The sequence below is a fragment of the Cyanistes caeruleus genome, chromosome 9, assembly GCF_971803275.1.
Source record: "Cyanistes caeruleus chromosome 9, bCyaCae1.hap1.1, whole genome shotgun sequence".
Taxonomy (NCBI): Eukaryota; Metazoa; Chordata; class Aves; order Passeriformes; family Paridae; genus Cyanistes; species Cyanistes caeruleus.
In genome coordinates, this window is record NC_141709.1 from 4,334,871 (window position 1) to 4,354,401 (window position 19,531).

At 53.4% G+C, this 19,531-nt stretch overlaps 1 protein-coding gene across 5 annotated transcripts in view; it reads right to left on the reverse strand.

The window, feature by feature from the left end:
- Positions 1 to 16,988, reverse strand: part of PAPPA2 (pappalysin 2) — an 88,009-nt gene extending 71,021 nt beyond the window's left edge. For 2 of the 5 annotated variants that reach the window (XM_086842575.1, XM_086842574.1), the window contains exons 1-2: positions 16,523 to 16,988; positions 10,198 to 11,260 (exon numbers count right to left, since the gene is read on the reverse strand). In XM_086842575.1, coding sequence (XP_086698701.1) covers positions 10,198 to 11,260; positions 16,523 to 16,988 — 1,529 coding nt within the window. Of the gene's footprint in view, positions 1 to 10,197; positions 15,551 to 16,522 lie in introns of those variants that run through there. The other 3 variants (XM_086842576.1, XM_086842578.1, XM_086842577.1) reach the window with 2 other exon arrangements.
- Between the last annotated feature and the right edge of the window lie 2,543 nt (positions 16,989 to 19,531).

The following is a 19,531-nucleotide window of genomic DNA, read 5'->3' on the forward strand; positions in this document are numbered from 1 at the left end:
AGCCCTCCAAGGTCTACCAAGGCTCAGCACAAGGCTGCAGTTATTCCCCATTTTTCCCATCACTGGAGAAGCTCCTTTCTAGCTGCCTTTTTTGTGAGGCTGCAGGGACACAGAGGCCCAAGATTTTTACCTGTTTGAAATCAAACTGTGGGTTCAGTCACTACAAAGAGGAGATCAAAGGATATGTGTACAGTACAGCAGGGCTGGGTGAGGGTAACAGCAAAATCCCTTAGAATAAAGCAGAAAAAAAACCCCAAGGACCTAAAAATCCCCAGATTTCAAAGGGACATCTATTCTCCTGATCCCTCTAACCTACCCCTTCAAATACCCAGTGAAGCAGCAATTAGAGAGTTCAGAGCCACAAACTGTTGCCTCTTGTCCTCATCAGTGGAATAAGCAAAGGAGACAAACACTGCAGCTCCCCACCTGCTTCCACCCCAGTAATGCATCTCCCACTTCCATGTTCAAGTATTCAAGGTTTAGGTTGGAAATGACCTGAAAGACCATCTCATTCCATCCTTCTGCCACTGGCAGGGACACATTCCACTAGACCAGGTTGCTCCAAGCCCTGCCCAACCAGGCCTTAAACACTTCCAGGAGTGGGTCAGCCACAGCTTCTCTGAGACATCATCCTTGAAAACATAGAAAGAGCTATAGCTGCACAGAGTTAGCAAAAAAAATTCAAGAGAAAGAGTTAAAGATCAAGTTTGGAACCATTGAGGGGAAGGAAAAAAAGCTCTGCCCGGGAGAAAGGCAGTGAAACAGCAGCTCAGGGAAGGAGGGGAGTCCAGCCTTGCCCTCCAAAGCCCAGCATAGGCACCATCCCAGCTGCAAAACCCACCAACAACTTGGGAGAGACTTGCTGTCCATGGCTCAGGGTAAACACTCACCTTCTTTTGGCAGTGCCCGTGCTGGCTGCAGTTACACAGCGTGTGGGAAGAGAGGGCAAGCAAGAAGCAGCAGGGGAAATGGAGAAATATGTTCACAGCCCTGTGCGGTTTTGAGAGGCAGAACTCAACGGTGGCAAGTTATTCTAGAGCCGGTTCCAAGCTAAACAAAGTCAGGGATGGTTCCCTTTCTGTCTGGATTGTTTGTTTCAAAGCAAAATAAGAAAAAACATCCCAGGTCAGGACAAAGTTTTACAGGTCTTTTTTTGCCTAATGTTGCACAGATCAGCCTTGTCCCACCTAAGCTACAAGAACAGACCTGTAAATCAGTTATCTTACTTTCTGGCTAAAACAAAACCATAAAGCAATGTTCCAGGCTTAGGAAGGCTGTAGAGTTTTTGTACACAGCTCAGGGTCACCAGGAACTCAAATTTCACTCCCAGTTTTCATAGTGCAATTCAGAATCTGCCAAGGTAAGGGAGAGGGGTTAACACACCTGTGGGTGCAGTTCTCCTGGCCTGCCTCAGCACTGCATGGGCTTCACATGGCTGAGCAGTGTCTCAGTGACAGGAGGCTCATTAAAGCCCTCAGACAGAGGGGAACTGTGCAACTTTTTTCCTTGCATTTAGCCAGGACAGAGCAGCTTCATCTCCTTTCATTAAATGCCTCTCTTCCCTACCCAGGAACTGGGAGACAGAAGGGCCAGATGCCAGCATTAACAGCAGCATCTCGTTGCTGCACGACCAGAGGGAAGATGCCCAAGACTTCTATACCTCAGTTTCCCTGGCTAGTGGGGAATGGGATTTACCCAGAGCACAGGCAGGTGTTTGCAAGCATCTTGAAAGATGTGACCTCTGCTGTGCAAGGTTTTCACAGGAGCTCACAGAAGTGAGGCACACACATCTCACTACTGTTCAAGGGAAAGCAAGTGTCCAGCTCTTCCCAAGTGTCTCCTCACCTTTCCCAGAACCCTGCTCCACAGGACAGACCTCAACCACTGGGAAAGAGGGAGAGCAGTAGACTGGGTAAGATGGTGAAGGTGACAGATGTGGCAGTGAGGATCTGCCATACGCTGCCTAAGCCAAAGAGCTGGGACTGGTGCACACCACCTGCAGCAGAGGGAGTGTGTGGAGATCTGTGCTAAAACCAGCCCAGGCTGGAGAGAAACTTGGCTGATGTGTATCAGGAGACAGCTTGGTCACCTCCTGACAGAAGGCCAGGCTGACAAAGAGGGTCCAGACCACAAACTGGTTTCTGCATGGATGCAAAAGGCAAAACCCCGAGCTTGAGACAATCTCCAAAAACAGCCAAAGTGACAAAAAAAATAAAATAAAAAAAAAAAAAAAATCATTCTCTTCTTCATCCAGTCTCCCTGAAAAACAGGGCAGCAGAAAAGGCACCGCAAGGCTCAGGAAGGATTTCTGCTGGTGCCTGACAAGCCTGCAGCCAGCTGCAGCAGGCATCCCCAGGGCAGCATAGGCAATAAAAGGGTGGCAGAAGACCAGGATGCCACCCTTCCCACCCCCGGCCTGCCACTTCAGTTCAGATTCCTGGGCACTGGCAGGATGCTTTAACAGGCCTGACAGCAGCAAATCAATTGCTGAGCAAGGATGATGCTCCCAGGGCATTAAGCTGACTGCTCAAGAGGAACCACACAGCCCTGTGGTCAATAAGCCCCTCCTTGTGCACTCTTCACCATGATGGCAAAGTCTAGCCTTCCCACAAGATCCAAAACTTTGCTATATTCACCCTGAACTTCTCACTGAAGGGCAAAGACTTGCAACTATGATATTGGTGAGGAAAAGGATTGATTCAGAGGAAAAGAAAAGAACTCTGTTCAAGCCAAACATCTCCAACTCGCTTTTTATATGCATATATTTTTATTGTTTTTTTAGGGCAAAACCAAGTCCCAAGCCTCCAACTTATTTTTAGATCCAGGCAACCGGGTGTCCTAGCCAGAGCACAAAGTACACAAGCCAGTATTCTAAAAATGCCTTCCTCACAGATTTTAAAAGGACATGAGATAATTTATTAGGGAAATTCTGTAGTGTAACAATCATACATTAACAGGAAAAAAAAATAATAAAACCAAGGTTTCCTCTCATCCCCAGCACAGCCCTCGTGAAGCAACAGTCACAAACATTCAGCATCCTCATCCTTCTTAAAGCCTCCAAAGCAAGTCCTCTGCTTCACACCATCTCAGTGGGTTTGGGTGATGCTGGACTCGTTCCCTCTCACCCCACTGCCCTCTGGAAAAGGGCAATTTGATTTCCTAAATAACAGTGGTGGCTGGGCCAAGGAAAACTAAAAGCAGTATGTTCACTTCAGGACTCCCCTGGCTGTAGCTCAGGCTGCCAACTCAACACAGATTAAATCATCCCAGAGACCCCGTCAGCGCCAGCCAACAGGGTGTCCCTCCAGATGGCTGCCAAGCTCCTGCCACCTCGGTTCCTGGGGTCTCACAGGCCTGGCCAGGGGCTCGGCTGGTGTCCTCCACCCACAGACAAGGGTACAGTAGAATGAGGAGGAGCCCTGGGGAGACCTAACAAAGAGTGACCCCTCCCAGCCATCGGACACACGCTGTTCCTTCACAATTGCCATCCCAACACAATCGGCCCCCCTCAAGTGAGCCCCTGCGTCGGTGGTGTTTTCAAGAACAATAGCTCACATCTGGGACAGCTGTTTTCCCCAAAAGCACCCGGGCTGCCTACAGCCCCTGGGCAGGGGTCCTGTGCCCTCGCTCACACGCAGATCATGTTCTCCCTCTCCCACAGAGATGTGGTCACCCCTGAGGGAAACCGAGCAGGTTCCTCCAGGAACTCGCTGCCTGGCAGCTCCATGCCCACAGGAAGGCTGATGGATGAGTGAGACTCATCCTCCCGCAGAGGCTTGTTGGAAATTAACCCCTGAGCTTTCTACCTTGGCAAGAAAAGAAGTGCATTACTGTGATTTTATTTCCCAATTTAGCACCTGAAAAAAAGCAGGGAAGATTTGTGCACATCAACAGGATGGGACTGGGAACCACCCCTTGGAGCTCCTCTATACTCTCGTGCTGCTCTTCCAGCCCCACAGGGTAACTCAACAGAGCTCTGGCCTCACCAGAAGGAAGCATCACATGGAGCCCTCTGCCTTTGGGAAGGTGCTCCCAAGAGCCTGCACAAGCCCTTGGACAGCAGCACCTTCATGTTTGGTTATTTCCCTCTGGAGAGAAGCAATTTCTGCAGTCCCACTGCCCTCCAGCTGTTGGATTATAGTCAGGTGGGTGGTGTTGGGATGCTGAGGCTCTGAACCTCTCCTAGCTGCTATTGGGATTTCTGCTCTAGCCTTTAGCAAGGCTGTTGTGAGTGAAAATCAGTTCATCAGAGCAATCCAGGAGTAAGAGAGAGGGAGCTTCATATCTGATCTCTTTGGAAGCTTTTAATTCAGCTCTCTGCCCCAAGAAATCTCTGCACAAATGCTGCTAGGCTTACAGGGAACTAACCTTTTATACCCTGCAGGTCAGCGTGTGTTAAAGGGAACAACCAATAAGAAACACCATGAATAAGAATTACCATGAATGGAAAAGGATGCTGGACAGGTGGCTTTTTGCCTCACCACACCTAGAGAATGGCCAGCTAAGGTTTCTCCCCTAAGGAGAGTGGCAAATTGTATCCCAAATAGTCTCTTCTCTCCAGGGAAGGATGGGTGTGTTGTTGGCTGGCTCACTGTCCCCCACACTGGATGGGCTGAGTCAGACCCTGGTGTGCCACATGTGCCTTAGAGGGACACTCCATGCTGGAGCCTCCACCACCACCTCCTCTGCCACAGCCGTGCAGGCTCTCACCATCCCACGTCCTCCCTCTTGGGAGAAAAATCCCACTGCTGGGCTTCTGTAACTAAGCAGTGGTAAAATACCAAATACTCTCCAATCAGAGAATGTCTATCCCCATACTATCCAGCACTTTGAGAAGGTCAAAAGCAAATCTGGGGTCTTCATCCCCATGCTAGGGCGGTGGGTGGGTTGAGGCACCTTCATATGGCTGGAAGCCTCCAAATCCCATCACAAGCAAGCAACTTGGGAGACACCCTGCCCACCTGATAAAATAGGCTCTACTAAAAACATTCCCTCCTATTTTTGCTAAATTTAAAAACTGTTAAGCCATAGGAAAGCTCAGAGGGAAGGGATTTTCCTACAAGGAAAAGAGAAGATTTCCAATGATCTCAAATCCAAGCACTCATGAAACTTTAAAGCATCCACCAAGAAACCATCAGGCTCCAGCAAAAGGTCCTGTTTACTGCTGCACCCCCACAGTCCCAGTAGGTGAGCTAGAGACTAGAAGCAGACAGCTCAGAAGCCAGTGAACCAATCACTGCCACTTTTAGTGTCTCCAAAGCACACCCCTTCTCACCACTTTAAAGCCCCAAGCCCAGCACTTGAGGCTCTTTGGATACACCAGGGCAATCTTTGGGCACATGCCAGTAGGACTCCAAGAGGTGCCGGAGGGAGCTCAAAAGCAGCCAGAGCTCAGGTTTTGAGCAGAGAACCTCTTAGCCATGCATTCCTCATGGGACCAACATAGTCTCTGCCACTACACAGGCAGCGAAAATCACTGAAAACACCTTCTCCCATCCACCCTTCAAGCAACCAGCCACCACAAGCAGCAGATACCTATCATCTCCAGTTGAATCTGTTCTCTGCAACAGCACCTGTGGCCTAAGGTTGTACACAAGGCTTTTACTTTTGCAATAACTTTGCACTTACCTGCCCTCTTTCACAGTGAGAAAGACCTACTAATGTTTCCTGTAGCAAGGGGAGAAGGGGAAGGGAGCAGCTAATTTGAATGCTGTTTTACTATCTGGTTGGGATTAAGGCCTAGGCAGGTCAGCTCTGGCCCCAAGACACCTCATTTCCTCACCTGCTCTCGATTTGACACCCTTTATGCTCTCAGGTCCAACCACATTCAGCTGGACATCTCCTGACAAGGGGCTGCTCAGGTGCCTGAGGATAGCTCAGAGTGATTCCTTCTTCCTCGTGGATGTCCACCAGAGACTTTTAATGAGGTTAATCTGGACCAGCTTTTGAAGACAAGGCTTAAACTACAGGAGGCTCCCAAGCAGCCTTAACCCAATTAAGCATCAGTCCCTTAGGAGGGAGGCCAGTTAAGCCCGCGTTAAAGCCCATCAAGTGTCCTGTTAATCAGGTGCATTTTAACATCACAACTTTGGTCATCCCAGCGGAGGCCACCTAGCCTGGAGACACCTCATCATTTTTCACTTCCTTTTGTCACTTCGGTTATTTCTGCCATTACTTTGGGCAGCAAGATGAAAGGCCCAGCAGCTCTGCCCTTACCCACTTTGCTCTCCAGACTCCCCTCCGGTTTTTCTTTTCACATTAACTGTGTCACACACCAGATTCTCATTGACTAAGTGCCCGAGGGGGACCCTCGCTGAGTGTTAATTGATGCTAATGAGCTGTTGCTGCTTTCCTTCCAAGAGCACCAATTACAGCAGCACTCGAGCTCTGCAAGAAGATGGGAGTCTGCAGAAAATCAAGGCAAATTTTACTCCAGACCCCGACATTGGACTGCCAGAAACTCCTGGAAGATGCTTGCAGTCAGGATAAAACTGGGTGAAGGATGATAGTCAGTAACTCTCCTGATGTTGCCTGTCCCCTTGTTCCACATAAGGTGGACCAAGAGTGAATGAGAAGTCTGTGACTTGCTTCTCACGTCTCCTGTTGGGGTGCCTTGCAGGGATGTCTACACACAACTCTCCACATGAGTTCTTGCTCAAGTCTCCCTCCAGCCACAAATGCACAGTCCCACTGGTGGGTTTCATAGAACCATGGAATGGTTTGTGTAGGCAGGGACCATCCAGTGCCACCCCTGCCAACCTTCCACTATCCCAGGTTGCTCTAAGCCCTGTCCAACCTGGCCTACACTTCCAGGGATGGGGCCGCCACAGCTTCTCTGGATAACTTGTGCCAGAGCCTCCTCAGCCTCACAGGGAAGAATTTCCTCCTAATATCAAATCTAAACCTGACCTCCTTCAGTATTCCCCCTTGTCCTGTCACTACATACCCTTGTAAAAAAAAAAAAAATTAATAATCCTTCCTTCAAAATTTCATTTCTCTCCTCTGGGTGAGGCTATAAGCTGGCACCAGCTGTAGCCCTGGAAGTAAAATGAGATGTTCACCCGCTAAGAAGCACTGAAGCCACCACTATTCCTCAGCTCTTTCCTCTAATTTACCTCTCTCTAAGCTGCAGCCCAAAAGGGAATTTTAAATCAGGAATGTGTTAAGATGGAAAAAGCTTTTGCTTGAGTGCTTACAGTTGTGAAGGACGAGACATGGTGTTGAGACCCTTCACCAAAATATATTGAATCTGTCTACAATGCTGCTAAGAAATTGCCCAGCATCTCGCCCTTTTCTCAATTCAATTCTATTTGGCCATAGTAAGAAAGGTTTACATCCAAACCACTCTTGGTGAAAGCCATGAAATGGAGATGATTTAATCCATGAAAAAAAGATCCTAAGATTTTTTTGGTCCTGCCATATTGACCTGAAAGCAGATGCAGAGATCACCTGCAGTGGGGGTTCCCTCTCTCCTGATTGTCCCGAAGCCACAGCTCCCTCCCAGGCTTTGGCACAGGTATGAGGAAGCAGAGAAGTCTGGGTGAGCAGCAGCCAGCTTGCTCCCCTTCAGTTGCAGACCTGGAGCTGTTGTTCACACCAAAGCACCTGGCTCCTATTGTGTCACCTTTCTGCAGTTTGTTAAATTTTATTTCACATTATTTCTCCCGTTTTGGCTACCACCCCAAAAATCCTTCTGTAAGTTTGCCAGTCGCCCTGCTCATTTTAGTATAATACCTTGCAGCAAATGCAGCAGCACTCAGCAGGAGCTCTGCCTGAACAATACCCCTCAGGCTGAGGTCCCCTGCTTCTGTGTCTTTGGGTTCACCCACCAATTTTGGGGGAACACCACAAACCTGGCCATGCTCTTCAGCAAGCACAAGCTCACCTCGATTTTTCTCAAACACACACTACTAGTTTCCCAGCAGTTTTCCCACAAACATATATATTCTTCCCCAGAAACCATCCTCAGTAGAGATGAGCACAGGGAGGGTGGATGTCCACCAGCACCACCTGACTGGATGGGGCTTTGAGCAATCTGGTCCAGTGAAGGTGTCCCTGCCCATGGCAGGAGGGGTGGAACTGGATGCACTTAAAGGTCCTTCCCACCCAAACCATTCAATAACTCCTTTTTTCTGTGATCTGTGAAGAAGACAGCCAAAAGAAGCTCAGAAGACCTCAGTGGCAGCAGGATTCAACCCATGTCCCCTCATTTCCCAAATGCCAGGCACACTGGATTTCATTTTTCTGTCCTAGCCTAAAATCAATCATTCTTGTTGTCTACGCAGACCAATGAGGTCTGCGGAAAGAAAATTGCAAAAGATTTGTTATTTCCCTAGTGTTCCCATTTTCCCATTCCTTTCCCACAGAAGCAAGGGGTGTTTTTTTGTTTTGTTTTGTTTTGTTTCCCAACTTTCAGGGGAAAATCCTGACAAATGGAAGCCCTGATTCATACCAGCAAAAATTTGGCCTTTTTCAATTTAAGGTGGAGCCCTTCTTGTCTCAGGATGAAAACATTTCTCTAACTGCATACAGAGGCAAGGACAGAGCTTTTGCCCTGCAAAGCCAAGGCCAAGTGGTGTTGGGTGCTGGTAGCCACCACAAGTTGAGAGTTGTTGTGCAGGCTTTTCATCTGCTCCATGATCAGAAAGCACTGCCATGCTGGCTCACAGCATGGGAAACAAGGGGACAGGTGGCCACAGGGTGGCAATGGTGGCTGTCACCAAAGACACTTCCAGAGGTGGGAAAACATCTGGGGAGGGTTGCTTGGGCAGGCACACGGTGTGATGCCTCTCTGTATTGCTGGGATGCATTGGAAGAAAGGTGCCTCATCCTCCCCCTGTGTTTTCTCAGGCAACTTAAGGATAGATGAGAAAGAGGAAGGAAGGAAAAAAGTGCTGCTCCTCTGTATCACCACTGCCCAGAGACGCCTGCTTCCCTCCTCCCTCCATGTCCTGCCTGGGAAGGAGCAAAGAAAAGAGGCAGACCTGGGAAAAAGGGATTTATGACTACAGCCTATCTGCTCCCACAGCCCAGGGAAAGAAAAGTGAATGAGAAAGAAGATCAAAGGAGAGATGTGTCCCTAAAACCCTCCCTTGCAACTTTTCTCAACAGATGCTGCCATCTGTGCTGCACTGCTCACGCTCCAGGGGACACCTCTGCCTGTCAACAGGAGCCAACAGCAGGAATGAGCTTTCTCTGACACTGAGACAAAAATGGCTTTAAATAAAATAAAAAAAGGAAAAAACATTATTTTTTTTCCCCCTTTTCCCATCTTCATCCAGAAAGTATATTTAGCAGAGCCCTGAGTGCTGGAAGCCATCAACAGGGCTGTCGGCACTTCAGAAGCTCCAGCAAGGAGGGCAGGTGGGTGCAAGGCACCGACTGCACCAAGGACACTGTTCCAAACAACCCAGGGTCCCCCATCATGTGAATGGGTTGTCCTCCCCAACTCCCCCCTTGCTGCTGACTCCAAAGACCCCTGGAGAGAGCAAGGGTCCCCTATCATAGCATTTTGATGCTGCATGGGTTTTAGTCCATGTGGATTTTCACCTGCAGTACACAGTAAAGGCACAACTCCTCCTCCAACCAAGGGAATCTCCTTGTGGCCATCACTCCCTGGGACAAGATTCAGGAAGGCTTATGCACACCCACCCACACCTTTCCAAATCCTGCACCTCACATCTAGCACTTCTGGGGTGCCTTCTTCTCCCCACTCTAGCACTCAAGAAAAGGCATTTTGAACACAAATTAAGAAACTAGACTTTAGGCACATCCAGGGAAGGTGGGAAAGGGCAGCAATTCCCCAACTACATGCCATGGGGGGATCAGGGTAAGCAATATCCTGTGCATAGGCTGCTCTGCCCACGCCAGGGATGCCCACATTCCCACTGGCATGTAACCAGAAGCTGTCAGCTCTGCACTGGGAATCCCCCTGGGAGGAGTGTCCCTGGGGAGAGAAAAACACTCGCTGCCAGGGTATCACAGAGGGGTGCCGTGTCACACCGCAGGATTTACTTCTTTTGATTGCAAACACACACACCCATCCCATGGGAAAATGCCCCTCTGTCTTCCCACACTGGAAAGCCAGCGGTCAGAAGCAATGCCCAGGCGCAGAGCAATGCCCAGGCGCAGAGCAGGTGCTGGGGAGAGGGTGCATCCCATCCCTTCACATACTACCCCCACATGCCCCACACCTACCGCTGGGGCGAGTCGGGGTCGAAGCAGGTCCTGGCCACATCGGTGGCCCGAGGGTCGCAGCAGTCGCCGTCATCGAAGTCATCCAGCATGTTGTTGCACTCCATGTGACAGACGCCGTCGCGGCGCTTCCAGGAGAAGCAGCGGCCGGGCCTCCGGCAGTCCCCGCCATCGTAGCCGGTCAGGGGATGCTCGCACTCGGGGTCACAGCGCTCGTTGCCCACCTTGCTGGGCTCGCAGCCCAGGAGGACAGCGCGGCGGCGGAGAGAGGAGTTGCGTACCTCCAGCAAGCTCAGCTGCCAGGAGATGTTGTAGGGCCGGAAAGCTTCGCTCAGAGCCCGGTGTTGCCGCCAAATCTGCTCCCAGCTGACCGTGGGCCGCCCTCCATCATCCTCCGCCAGGTTCACCACGCGGTAGCGCAGCACCTTCCAGCTCCGCAGCGGCCAGTGCTGGTTGTAGTGGGAGACCAGCTCCACGTTATCGCAGGCAGTCTGCCCACAGGCAGGGGGGCCCAGCGGCCGCAGGATGGGCGACGGCGGCGACAGCAGCACCCACTGCTGGGGGAAGGCACCCTCCCGAAAAGGCGTCCAGCATTCCTCCGGGGTGGCAAAGCCAGCGGCCAGAGCCAGCCCTTCCGTCTCCTCAGCCACCTCCTCTAGAAAGGAACGCTGGAGGTGGGACTGGGACAGGGCACCACGCCACAGGGCCAGCCCAGCCAGGTGTCCCCGGAAAGTGTGGGTGGTCCCCCAGGCGTCGCCCCCCAGCAGCAGCGTGCGGCAGGAGGACATGAAGGCACTGTGCAGGGGTCCCTCCTGCCCGCCGGAGCGGCCGACCCGCACCCCATCGACGTAGAGGGACATCCACCGCCCATCGTAGCTGGCAGCCAGGTGTGTCCATGCCTCAGGGCGGTAGCGGTGGTGGGAGGTCACCTCGGTGGCAGTGGCTGCCCGGTCCGTGCGGAGGGAGAAGAAGAAGCGCGCGTCCTTCTTGCCTCTGAGCTGCAGGGCGCGGATACCCAGCGCCCAGCCCTTGTCGCTGGCCGAGTGCGAGCAGTTGTTGAAGACACCTGCAGCAGGTCGGGGACAGGGATGGAAAGAGATAGGAGAGCCGGTAAGGACCAGAGAGCATCACCATTCCTCCCTGGAGCCCAGGCTGGGTCCTCGGCAGCAGGTAAATTAAGGTGGTCAGAGGCTGGGCAGTGGGTGCTCCACCAGGGGAGACACCCCAGCCCCCATTCAGAATAATTTGGATGAGTGGGTGGAGTAGCCAGGAAGAATGGCAGAGCCAGAGAGGCAGGATGGAGAAGGGAGGAAGAGCATGGATGGGAGGAGAGGCTGAAGAGTGAGGTGTTTCTGAGTTGCTCTCTGTAGGAGTGCTCTGGCGGGATGGGATTAGAGGCTAAGCTTTTTATCTGTGAGCCAAAGCTTTTAAGAATTAGAGCACAGCAACCCAAAGCAATACAGGCTCCTCCAGGGACTGCTTCCCCAACAGCTTCCAGGCAGATTTACAGCTCTCGTTTATGCTCCAGTTTCCCTCCCAGTCATGCATCCAGTGCTGGCGGGAGAGGGTTGGGGAAGGCTGTGCTGCCTCCAGCCTGCCAAGTGCACTCCTCATCCCCTAAGGTCACCTGAACATGAATCCATTCCCAGGAATAGCCTCTCCCTCTGCCCCCAAGCATGTTGCACACCTGTTTTAGTCTGGGCAAGACCTGGAGCTGTGCTGACTTTCCCCCAGATTGCTCAGTGCCCACGGCAAAGAACCAGGGGCTTGCAGGCACGGAATGCCCTTGGGAATCAATGGCCATAAGGCACTTAAACGCTGGCAAGGATAAAGGGACCTGATGTTTGAAATAAATGCCTCTGGGCTCCTAAATCACCACAGCCAGGACGTTCAGGCCGAGGTGAACGAGCTTGGAGTCACTCTTTGAGCAACCAGTGGTGTCTTCTGGAGGCACCCTGTTCTCCCATTCATCACCCCAAACAAACAGTGTCCCAATGCTGGCATGCCCAGAGACTCTCTTCATGTTCCTGCTGCTGTATTTGTTATTCTCCATCCTGTTTTTCCCGCTGCATGGATTCTCCTGCCCCTCACTGTGCCATTCCTGTTGCATACACTGCCTGCCCATCTGCATGGCATCAGGGCCTCGTGGTCCAAAACAAAGCACTCCTGCCTGTGCCACTGCCTTGCCTGTCGCTGGGGATACCCCACCTGCTGCCAGAATTGCAGAGAGGCAGTAGAGAGAAGCAGAGGTGTAGAACAGAAGGAGCTCCAGAAGGAGCAGAATCTCCTGGCTCTCATCCAAGGGGATGTGTCTGAAGCAGGGTTGCCATGACCCCACGTTTTCCCCCATTATAAACACGGCTGGCAAAGGTCACATCAAGCCCTGCTGCACCCCAGGAAACAGCATCCCTCCCTCCATCCATCACTTTCACCAAGGGCGAGACGGGTGGTGGCCTCTAAACCATCCCACGGTCGTAACCACCCTGGGCATGGATCCCTGTCACTGCTCACTACAAAGGCAGCCACGCACAAAGCCTCCGTGGGCGGATGAGCTTTGGCCAGCTCTTGTTTTCTGGTGGACTGTGAAAGGGAAGCAGAAAGACCAGGGGAAGCTGAGACAGGGAGAAGCCAAAAAGCAGGAGGTGAGCAAAGGAGCCTTGCAGAAGTGAGAAGGCAAAGCTGGAGAGTATTTTTGGGCTGGGTGCTGGCTGAAACGTGCTGAGACCTGCGCACTCGAAGGCTATCTTTTGGTCCTTACCGGGGCTGAGGAAACAGGGCTTGGTACATTCTCTCTTGAGAAAACTCATGCAGTTCAGCTTGAAATGATTCAGAGTGCCCCAAATTTGATTAAATCCCAAGATAAAAATGGGAAAAACAGCATCAGGGGTGGAACAGCCCCTGGGGTGAGTGTCAGATATCATCCTCACAAACCCATTCTGGAGCCAAGCCATGACTGGCAGTGTCTGATGAGTTCAACACTGGCCAAAAGAAATTTAAGTGAGCCTAGAACCAGGGTACAAGGACTTCATCAAAGTCCTCAAAGGGATATAAGTAAGGCCGAGGCCAGCTCTACAACAGGGAGGAAAATCAGTAAATCAGCAGCTGGTACATCCTAGACATGGCCATCTCCACGTCAGCAGCAGTGAAGGTTCTGCAGGCAGAGCCGCATGTCCCACAGCCAGCAGCTGCTGCAGAACAGTGTAACAAAAAAGGTCTAGCAGCAGGTCCTGGGTCTCAAGGGCCTTCATGAGAAATCATCAGGGGAGCAGTTTCAAGACCCCAGAGTTCCCCAAGGAGCTTGGTATTTTGTCCTGAGGCAACCCACCAGAAGGGAAGGCTGTTTGTAGAAAAGTGTGAGGTATCTCCTCAGCAACTCCAAGTACAACTCTGCCTCTGATGCCTCAGGTGGGAAGGGGGAGCTCTAGCCTGATTTATGTTGTTCACCTGTGCCTTAGGGGAATGCCTCTGGGGGTTGAAACAAGAGTTGTTGGTAACACTGCAAAAAAATTCAGAGAGGAAGGTACCTGCCAGGGGAGGTCATGGAGAAATGCCCACGAAGATCAAGTGTGTCCCTTTGTAAGGACCACACTGCAAGCAGCCTCTCCCACTAGGCCCAGGAGTTTTGCAGCACAAGGAATAGCTTTCAGTCATGCTTTGAGACCCAGATGCTGGGGGAAATCGGCTGCTAAAACTCCAGAGGGTCTGACAAAGGCCAGGAGCCTCTAGTCACAGCCAGCCCTCAGGGTATGCAGTGGGAACCAGCTCAGGACCCCAAGGAGGGCATCTGGATTAGACACATCAGATGTTTGGGATGGTCTCTGGTGAAGGATCTGACCCAACAAAATCACCTACAATCTTGAGCAAATGCAAAACTCAGACTTGCACAAGGGGAAATCCCTTGGGGTTCACCAGAAGCAGAGCAGGCATAGGTGGAGGGGAGACAAAAAAGGTGGAAAAGGAAACAGCATCACATGAAAGGACTCACACCTGCTGCCCAAAATGAGTAGGACAAGGAAGAGGGACCAGTTTCTTTCCCTAACAGCAGCTGTGATAGGTTATACCCCAGCAGAAATCCCCCCATGAAGGAGTGACTAAGAGGATGAACAACCCCATCCAGGGTGGCCCTGAGGCAAAATGTGGCATCTAAGGGGAAAAAAAAAAGCAACTCCTGAGCCTTCAATCCAAGCAGCAGCCACACCAGCTGTCAGGACAGCTTGCTTCCCATGATCAGAGCTGCTTAGCCTGCCCTTGCATCCCAGGCACTGATGCTGGGAGAGCTCAGCTCTGCCCTGCTTTCCTTCTGCCTTCCCTCACACATGGACACTTGGAGCATCTCCAGCTTCTCCACACCTTTGGACGACCTCATGCTCAGTTGCCTCTTTTTTGACAGAGCAGGAGCACCAGATCAGAAGCAGACTCAGCACCTGCCAAGTGCTGGCAGCTGCTTCTGTCACCTGCTCACACAAAATGCCAGCAGCACTGGGCTGGCCCCCTTTGGCCACCCACACCCAGGCCCCTTGGTCCCAACAGGAGGGAGACAGTGGGAAGTGAACAGTGACTCAGACAGCCGGAGGTTCCTGGGGCTGACTCAAACCCTGGAGCAGGGAAGCTGGGGGATATTACTCGAGTGAATGCCAGTGCTCACGGGTGGTGCTTTCAGCACTAACAACTGTCCCACCCTCCAGAAGGAAATTTAAAAATAAAGAATAAAAAATAATAATTAAAAAACTCTGCTGGCTAACTGTGAAATTCAAAACTCAGGACCTGCAGGCCAGGCCTCCAGATGCAAACAGCTGTGCTGCTGATGCAATGACTGGGAATTGTGCTCCATGCATCCCAAGGTGCTGCCTGCCAGCAGGGAGGCGTCAAGGATGCCGATGGGAAGGCAGACAGCGAAGGGGATGCTAGGGAGTTTGGTAGTTTCTATGTACATGGCTATTTTTCCCCTCTGCCAGAGACTCCAGCCCATCCCTCCTACCTCTTCCACAGCACAGGTGTGGCTATTGCCCTATAACCAAGGAGAAAAAACAGTGAAAGGGACCAGGCAAAGCAGAGGGAGGTTAAGTGGAATAATCACAAGCCAAGGGAAAATTAGGATAGAGAGAGGGATTCCCCAATCAGCTTGGCTGGGGCAGCACAGAAACACAAGAACCCCCACTGTGGAGACCCCAGACATCCTGGCACTGCCGTCTGTTCCCAGCCCTTCCTAGCGTCCCTGCACTGCCCTGCCAAACTTGTACCCAGACACAAACACCCATCCTGGCACAGCTGAGTGAAGCACCACTGCAGGAGGTGACATCTGCCCCACTCTGTACCTGTGTGCCAGTCTTCTCTGTCTCCTCAGCTTCTCCATCACAGGATCATTAAGGTTGCAAAAAAACCTTTAAGGTCAAGTCCACAGTTAACCCAGCACTGCCAAGCCCACAAATAAACTATGTCCCTAAGCACCACATGTGTACATTTTTTAACACTTCCAGGGATGGTGATTCCACCACTTCCCTGGGCAGCCTGTTCCAGCACATGCCAACTCTTTCAGAGAAGAAATTTTTCTTAGTATCCAATATAAACATCTCTTGGCACAATTTGAGATAATGTCCTCTTGTCCCATCACTTGTTACTCAGAAGAGACAGACAACCACTACACCCTCCTTCCAGGTAGTTGTGGAGAGCAACAAGGTCCCCCCTGAGCCTCCTTTTCTCCAGGCTGAGCCCCCCCCAGCTCCCTCAGCTGCTCTTTATAGGACTTGTTCATCCCTTGCCTGTTTCTCAGCAAGCTGTTGAGGGGGCAGTTATGGGTGGAACAAGCCCCTGGGCCACCCCCTGCCCTGGAGCCGTTCCGCAGAGCCCTCGGGGCCGCAGCCCGGGGGATCGCGCCGGGGCCGGGCCGTGAGTGCGGCGCGGCTGCCACCGTGCGGCCACCGCCCCGGGGACCCGCCGGAGCCCCGGAGAGCCTCAGTGTGCCCGGAGCCCCGAGCAGGGGCGACTGGTGGGTTGGGGGGTGGGGGGAAGGGAGCATCAGGGGGTGCGTATCACCACAGGGACCTTCCAGCTCCCGGCGAGGGAAGACGGAAAAACCAGATGGGGATGGGGGGGGGGGGGGGGGGGAAGAGGGGGGCGGGCTGGGAGGACGGGGCGGGTGGGAACAGAAGGGAGGGGATGGTTTAGGGCTTGGTCTCAAGGGAAGGAGGAATATTCCACGCCCGCGGTGCTGAGAACACGGGTGTGGGCGCGGGGTGTCACCTGCCAGAGCGGGGAAGTCAGGGAGTCCCCCGTGCGGACGTCTGAGGAGGGTCGCGGGGTGTCCCCATCCCTCCCTGCCGGGGTTTACCTGCGATGATGGCCGGGTTGTTCTGTCCGCCCTCCGCCTTCACCCACAGCTCCAGGGTGAACTCCTCCCGCGGGACTGCGGGCAGCGCCTCCGCCCGCGCCGCCAGTTGCTCCCGGCCGCCCGAGAAGTACAGGGCGGGCAGCGGCCGCTCCCGGGGAGGGTCCGGCACCTGCGGCTCCCGGCCCCGCCGCCTCTCCCCCCGGCTGCGGCCCCAGCCCCGGCCGTCCGCCTCGCCCTCCGGCTCTTCTCCCCTGGCTCCCCGCGGTCTCCGGCCCCGCGGGGATGCGGCTCCGAGCGCCCCGTGCGCGGCGGGACCCTGCGGGTACAGCCCGTACGGGTGATGCGCGGGGGCGGCGCGGCGGCTCGGAGCCTCCATCCCGCACCCCGAGACCGGCGGGGGCTCCCCGCGGGCCAGGCTGAGCGCCGCCAACAGCAGCGCGGCCAGGGGGGCTTCGCCGCGCAGCATCCTCCTTGGGAACGAAGTTTGGGGGCTGGGAGGTGGGGGGCGAGTTGCCGCGGGGGAAATGGGGTGTTCAGGGGGGCGGCGGGCGGCAGCGCCGGGGCACAGTCCCCCGCCCCCCGCCGCAGCCGCTGCCCCCAACTTTTCCCCGGCACCGCTCTCCTCCCTTCTGCTCCTGCGGGAGGAGGAGGAGGAGGAAGAGGAGGAGGAGAAGGAAGGCGAGAGCACGGCGGCGGGGACCCCCCTTCTGCCTGCAGCCGGGGTTCCCGGGGCACGGCGGACCCTGCGCGGCTCTCGGCGCTGCCCGGCTCTGCCTGCGGGAGCGGGGGATGCGTTAGTCGCCCTTATCTAGAAAGCCCCGAGGCGCTCCGCTCCCCCCCCCCCCACCTCAAGGAGGGGTGTGGAGGGGGGGGCTGCCCTTATTTAAAGATGATTATGTCCAATCTAATAAACCCCGAGCGGAGCATCGCCCTCCCTTCCCTCCGCCCTCCCGGGCGCTGCCCAGGATGCTGGCGGGGAGGGGATGCGGAGACACAACCCTCCGGGCGTTGGGTCCCCTCCGCACCCCCTTCCCGCCCTCGGGGCTTTGGGACAGCACCTGCCCTGTCCCTGCCCCTGTTTTCTCCTGCTGTAGCTCGCACCTCGCCTCCATCCTCCATCTCCATCACACAGAGGGGAGGAAAAGAACCTGAAAGGAGGGGACACCCTCCCTCAGCCCTCCCCAGGAAAGGGGAGAGGTTCTCTTGGGCTCAGGGTCCCTCCTCGGCAAGAGATTTTTCTGCTTTTTCTCGCTTTTATTATTTTTTTCCTTTCCCAAACAATGACACATGCAGAAAGGTGGGGTGGAGGTGCCTTATCTGAGCAAACCACATCCAAAAGCCAAAAAAACACCTATGAATGCACCAAGCAACTGGGCAGCAGTGTGAGAAGCATCTCATCCACCCTCTGCCAGAGGGTACAGGACCAGCGCTGCTAGGGAGAGTTTCTCAGAGCATACAGGTGAGAAAACAAACCCCCAAAGTTTCCTCTTGGTTCCCAAGACTCCCTCACACCAGCACATGGCATAAGAGATTAGGAAAACTTCAACAAGGAGATTCAGTGAGATGAGAAGCTTTTTTATGCTTCCTTTTCATTATTATGATTTTATATATTTTTTTTTTTTTTCACTCCCAAACACTATCTGTGGCGGTCAGTCTGAAGCAGGGTTGCCAGCGAAAGCTGGGAGGCCCATTCCAGGGTACAGGCTTTCAAACCAGCAAGGCAGGAGGGAAGGGATTTAAGAATAAATGGCAGGAGCTGGCTGTGTGGGTTTGGGGCTGGGCAGTATTTTGTCTTCTTAAGGTGGGAGGGTGATGGGAAAAAAAGGTGGGGGAATGGTGCCTTTAGTCAGGGGGAGATAGAAAAATACAGTGCTGGAAAATTTGAGGGTTAGGAGGGGTGAGCACAGTGCATCTCCTGCTGCTTGGGAAGGAGGAAGGTGGGTGTGAGCACACAGAGAGGTGAGGGCTGGGCTGGCGGTATGTGAAGAGGAAGGGAGGACACAAGGGAGCGAACAAGGCCAGGCAAGAGCAAGGATGGCTCATGCACAGTTGTTCAAGCAGCTCCCAAGGACATTTGTGGCATGAACCACATCCAAGCACAACACCAACACCCATTGCTTGCCTGGAGGTGGTGAGAAAAGGTCTGCAGCTCTCCTGCCTGCACTGACTGACCCAGTGCCCATCCACTGGCAGCTGGGGCATGGAAACAACCCAGCTCAGGGCTTGGCACTGGTGAAGTGACCCAGCAAGTGTTGTCCTGGGGCCAACGCCAGCATGCGCTGCTTACAGTGCGTATTCATTCAGGAATGAACCAGGCTCCTGATAGCTCCGTCTACCAAGGCCTGATAAGAGAGGATCCCATGGGATGGCTAATTTTGAATGGTGGTGACTTTATTAAGAGGCTGTTTATCATCTTGCCACACATTCTTCCCCAGGTACTGCAAAGAAGCAAGACCCTCAGCAATGTATCAAGAGGTTCGGCACCACTGCCTCCTCAGGGACGGCCTAGCTGGGATGAATGCATCATCAAAGCAATGAAACCCTCCAGAAGTGCACCCAGGCAGGGACTCTGTATATAGGCTCTGGCCTGGGCTAAGCCATTCCCTTGACAGAATGACACCCACAAACAAATAGCTCTGCTGTCTGCAGGGCTGGGATGCACCAGGAGCTGCAAAGCCCACCAAGGAGCCCACTTCCTGGGGGCAAGATGGGCAACAGCAGAGGAAGGCTCGCTGCAATGCTGAGCCCCTGTCTCCCCCTGGTCTGCCCGTCCAAGCCTGAGTCTGTCTGGATTTTGGAACCACCAGAGCAGGAAGCTGAGACTGAATCATTATTCCATGTTGGCTCCTGAGCACTCTCCACCCAGGCAGGTTCCCCTGGCAATCCCTGCTAATGTGGGGCTGGTGAGGATGAGGATGGCAGGACAATGGAGGCATATCACTGGGCTGGCTCAGCCTCTGAAAAAGAGACATGCTGAGATGGATGGGTTCCCATCCCAGCACCACTGTG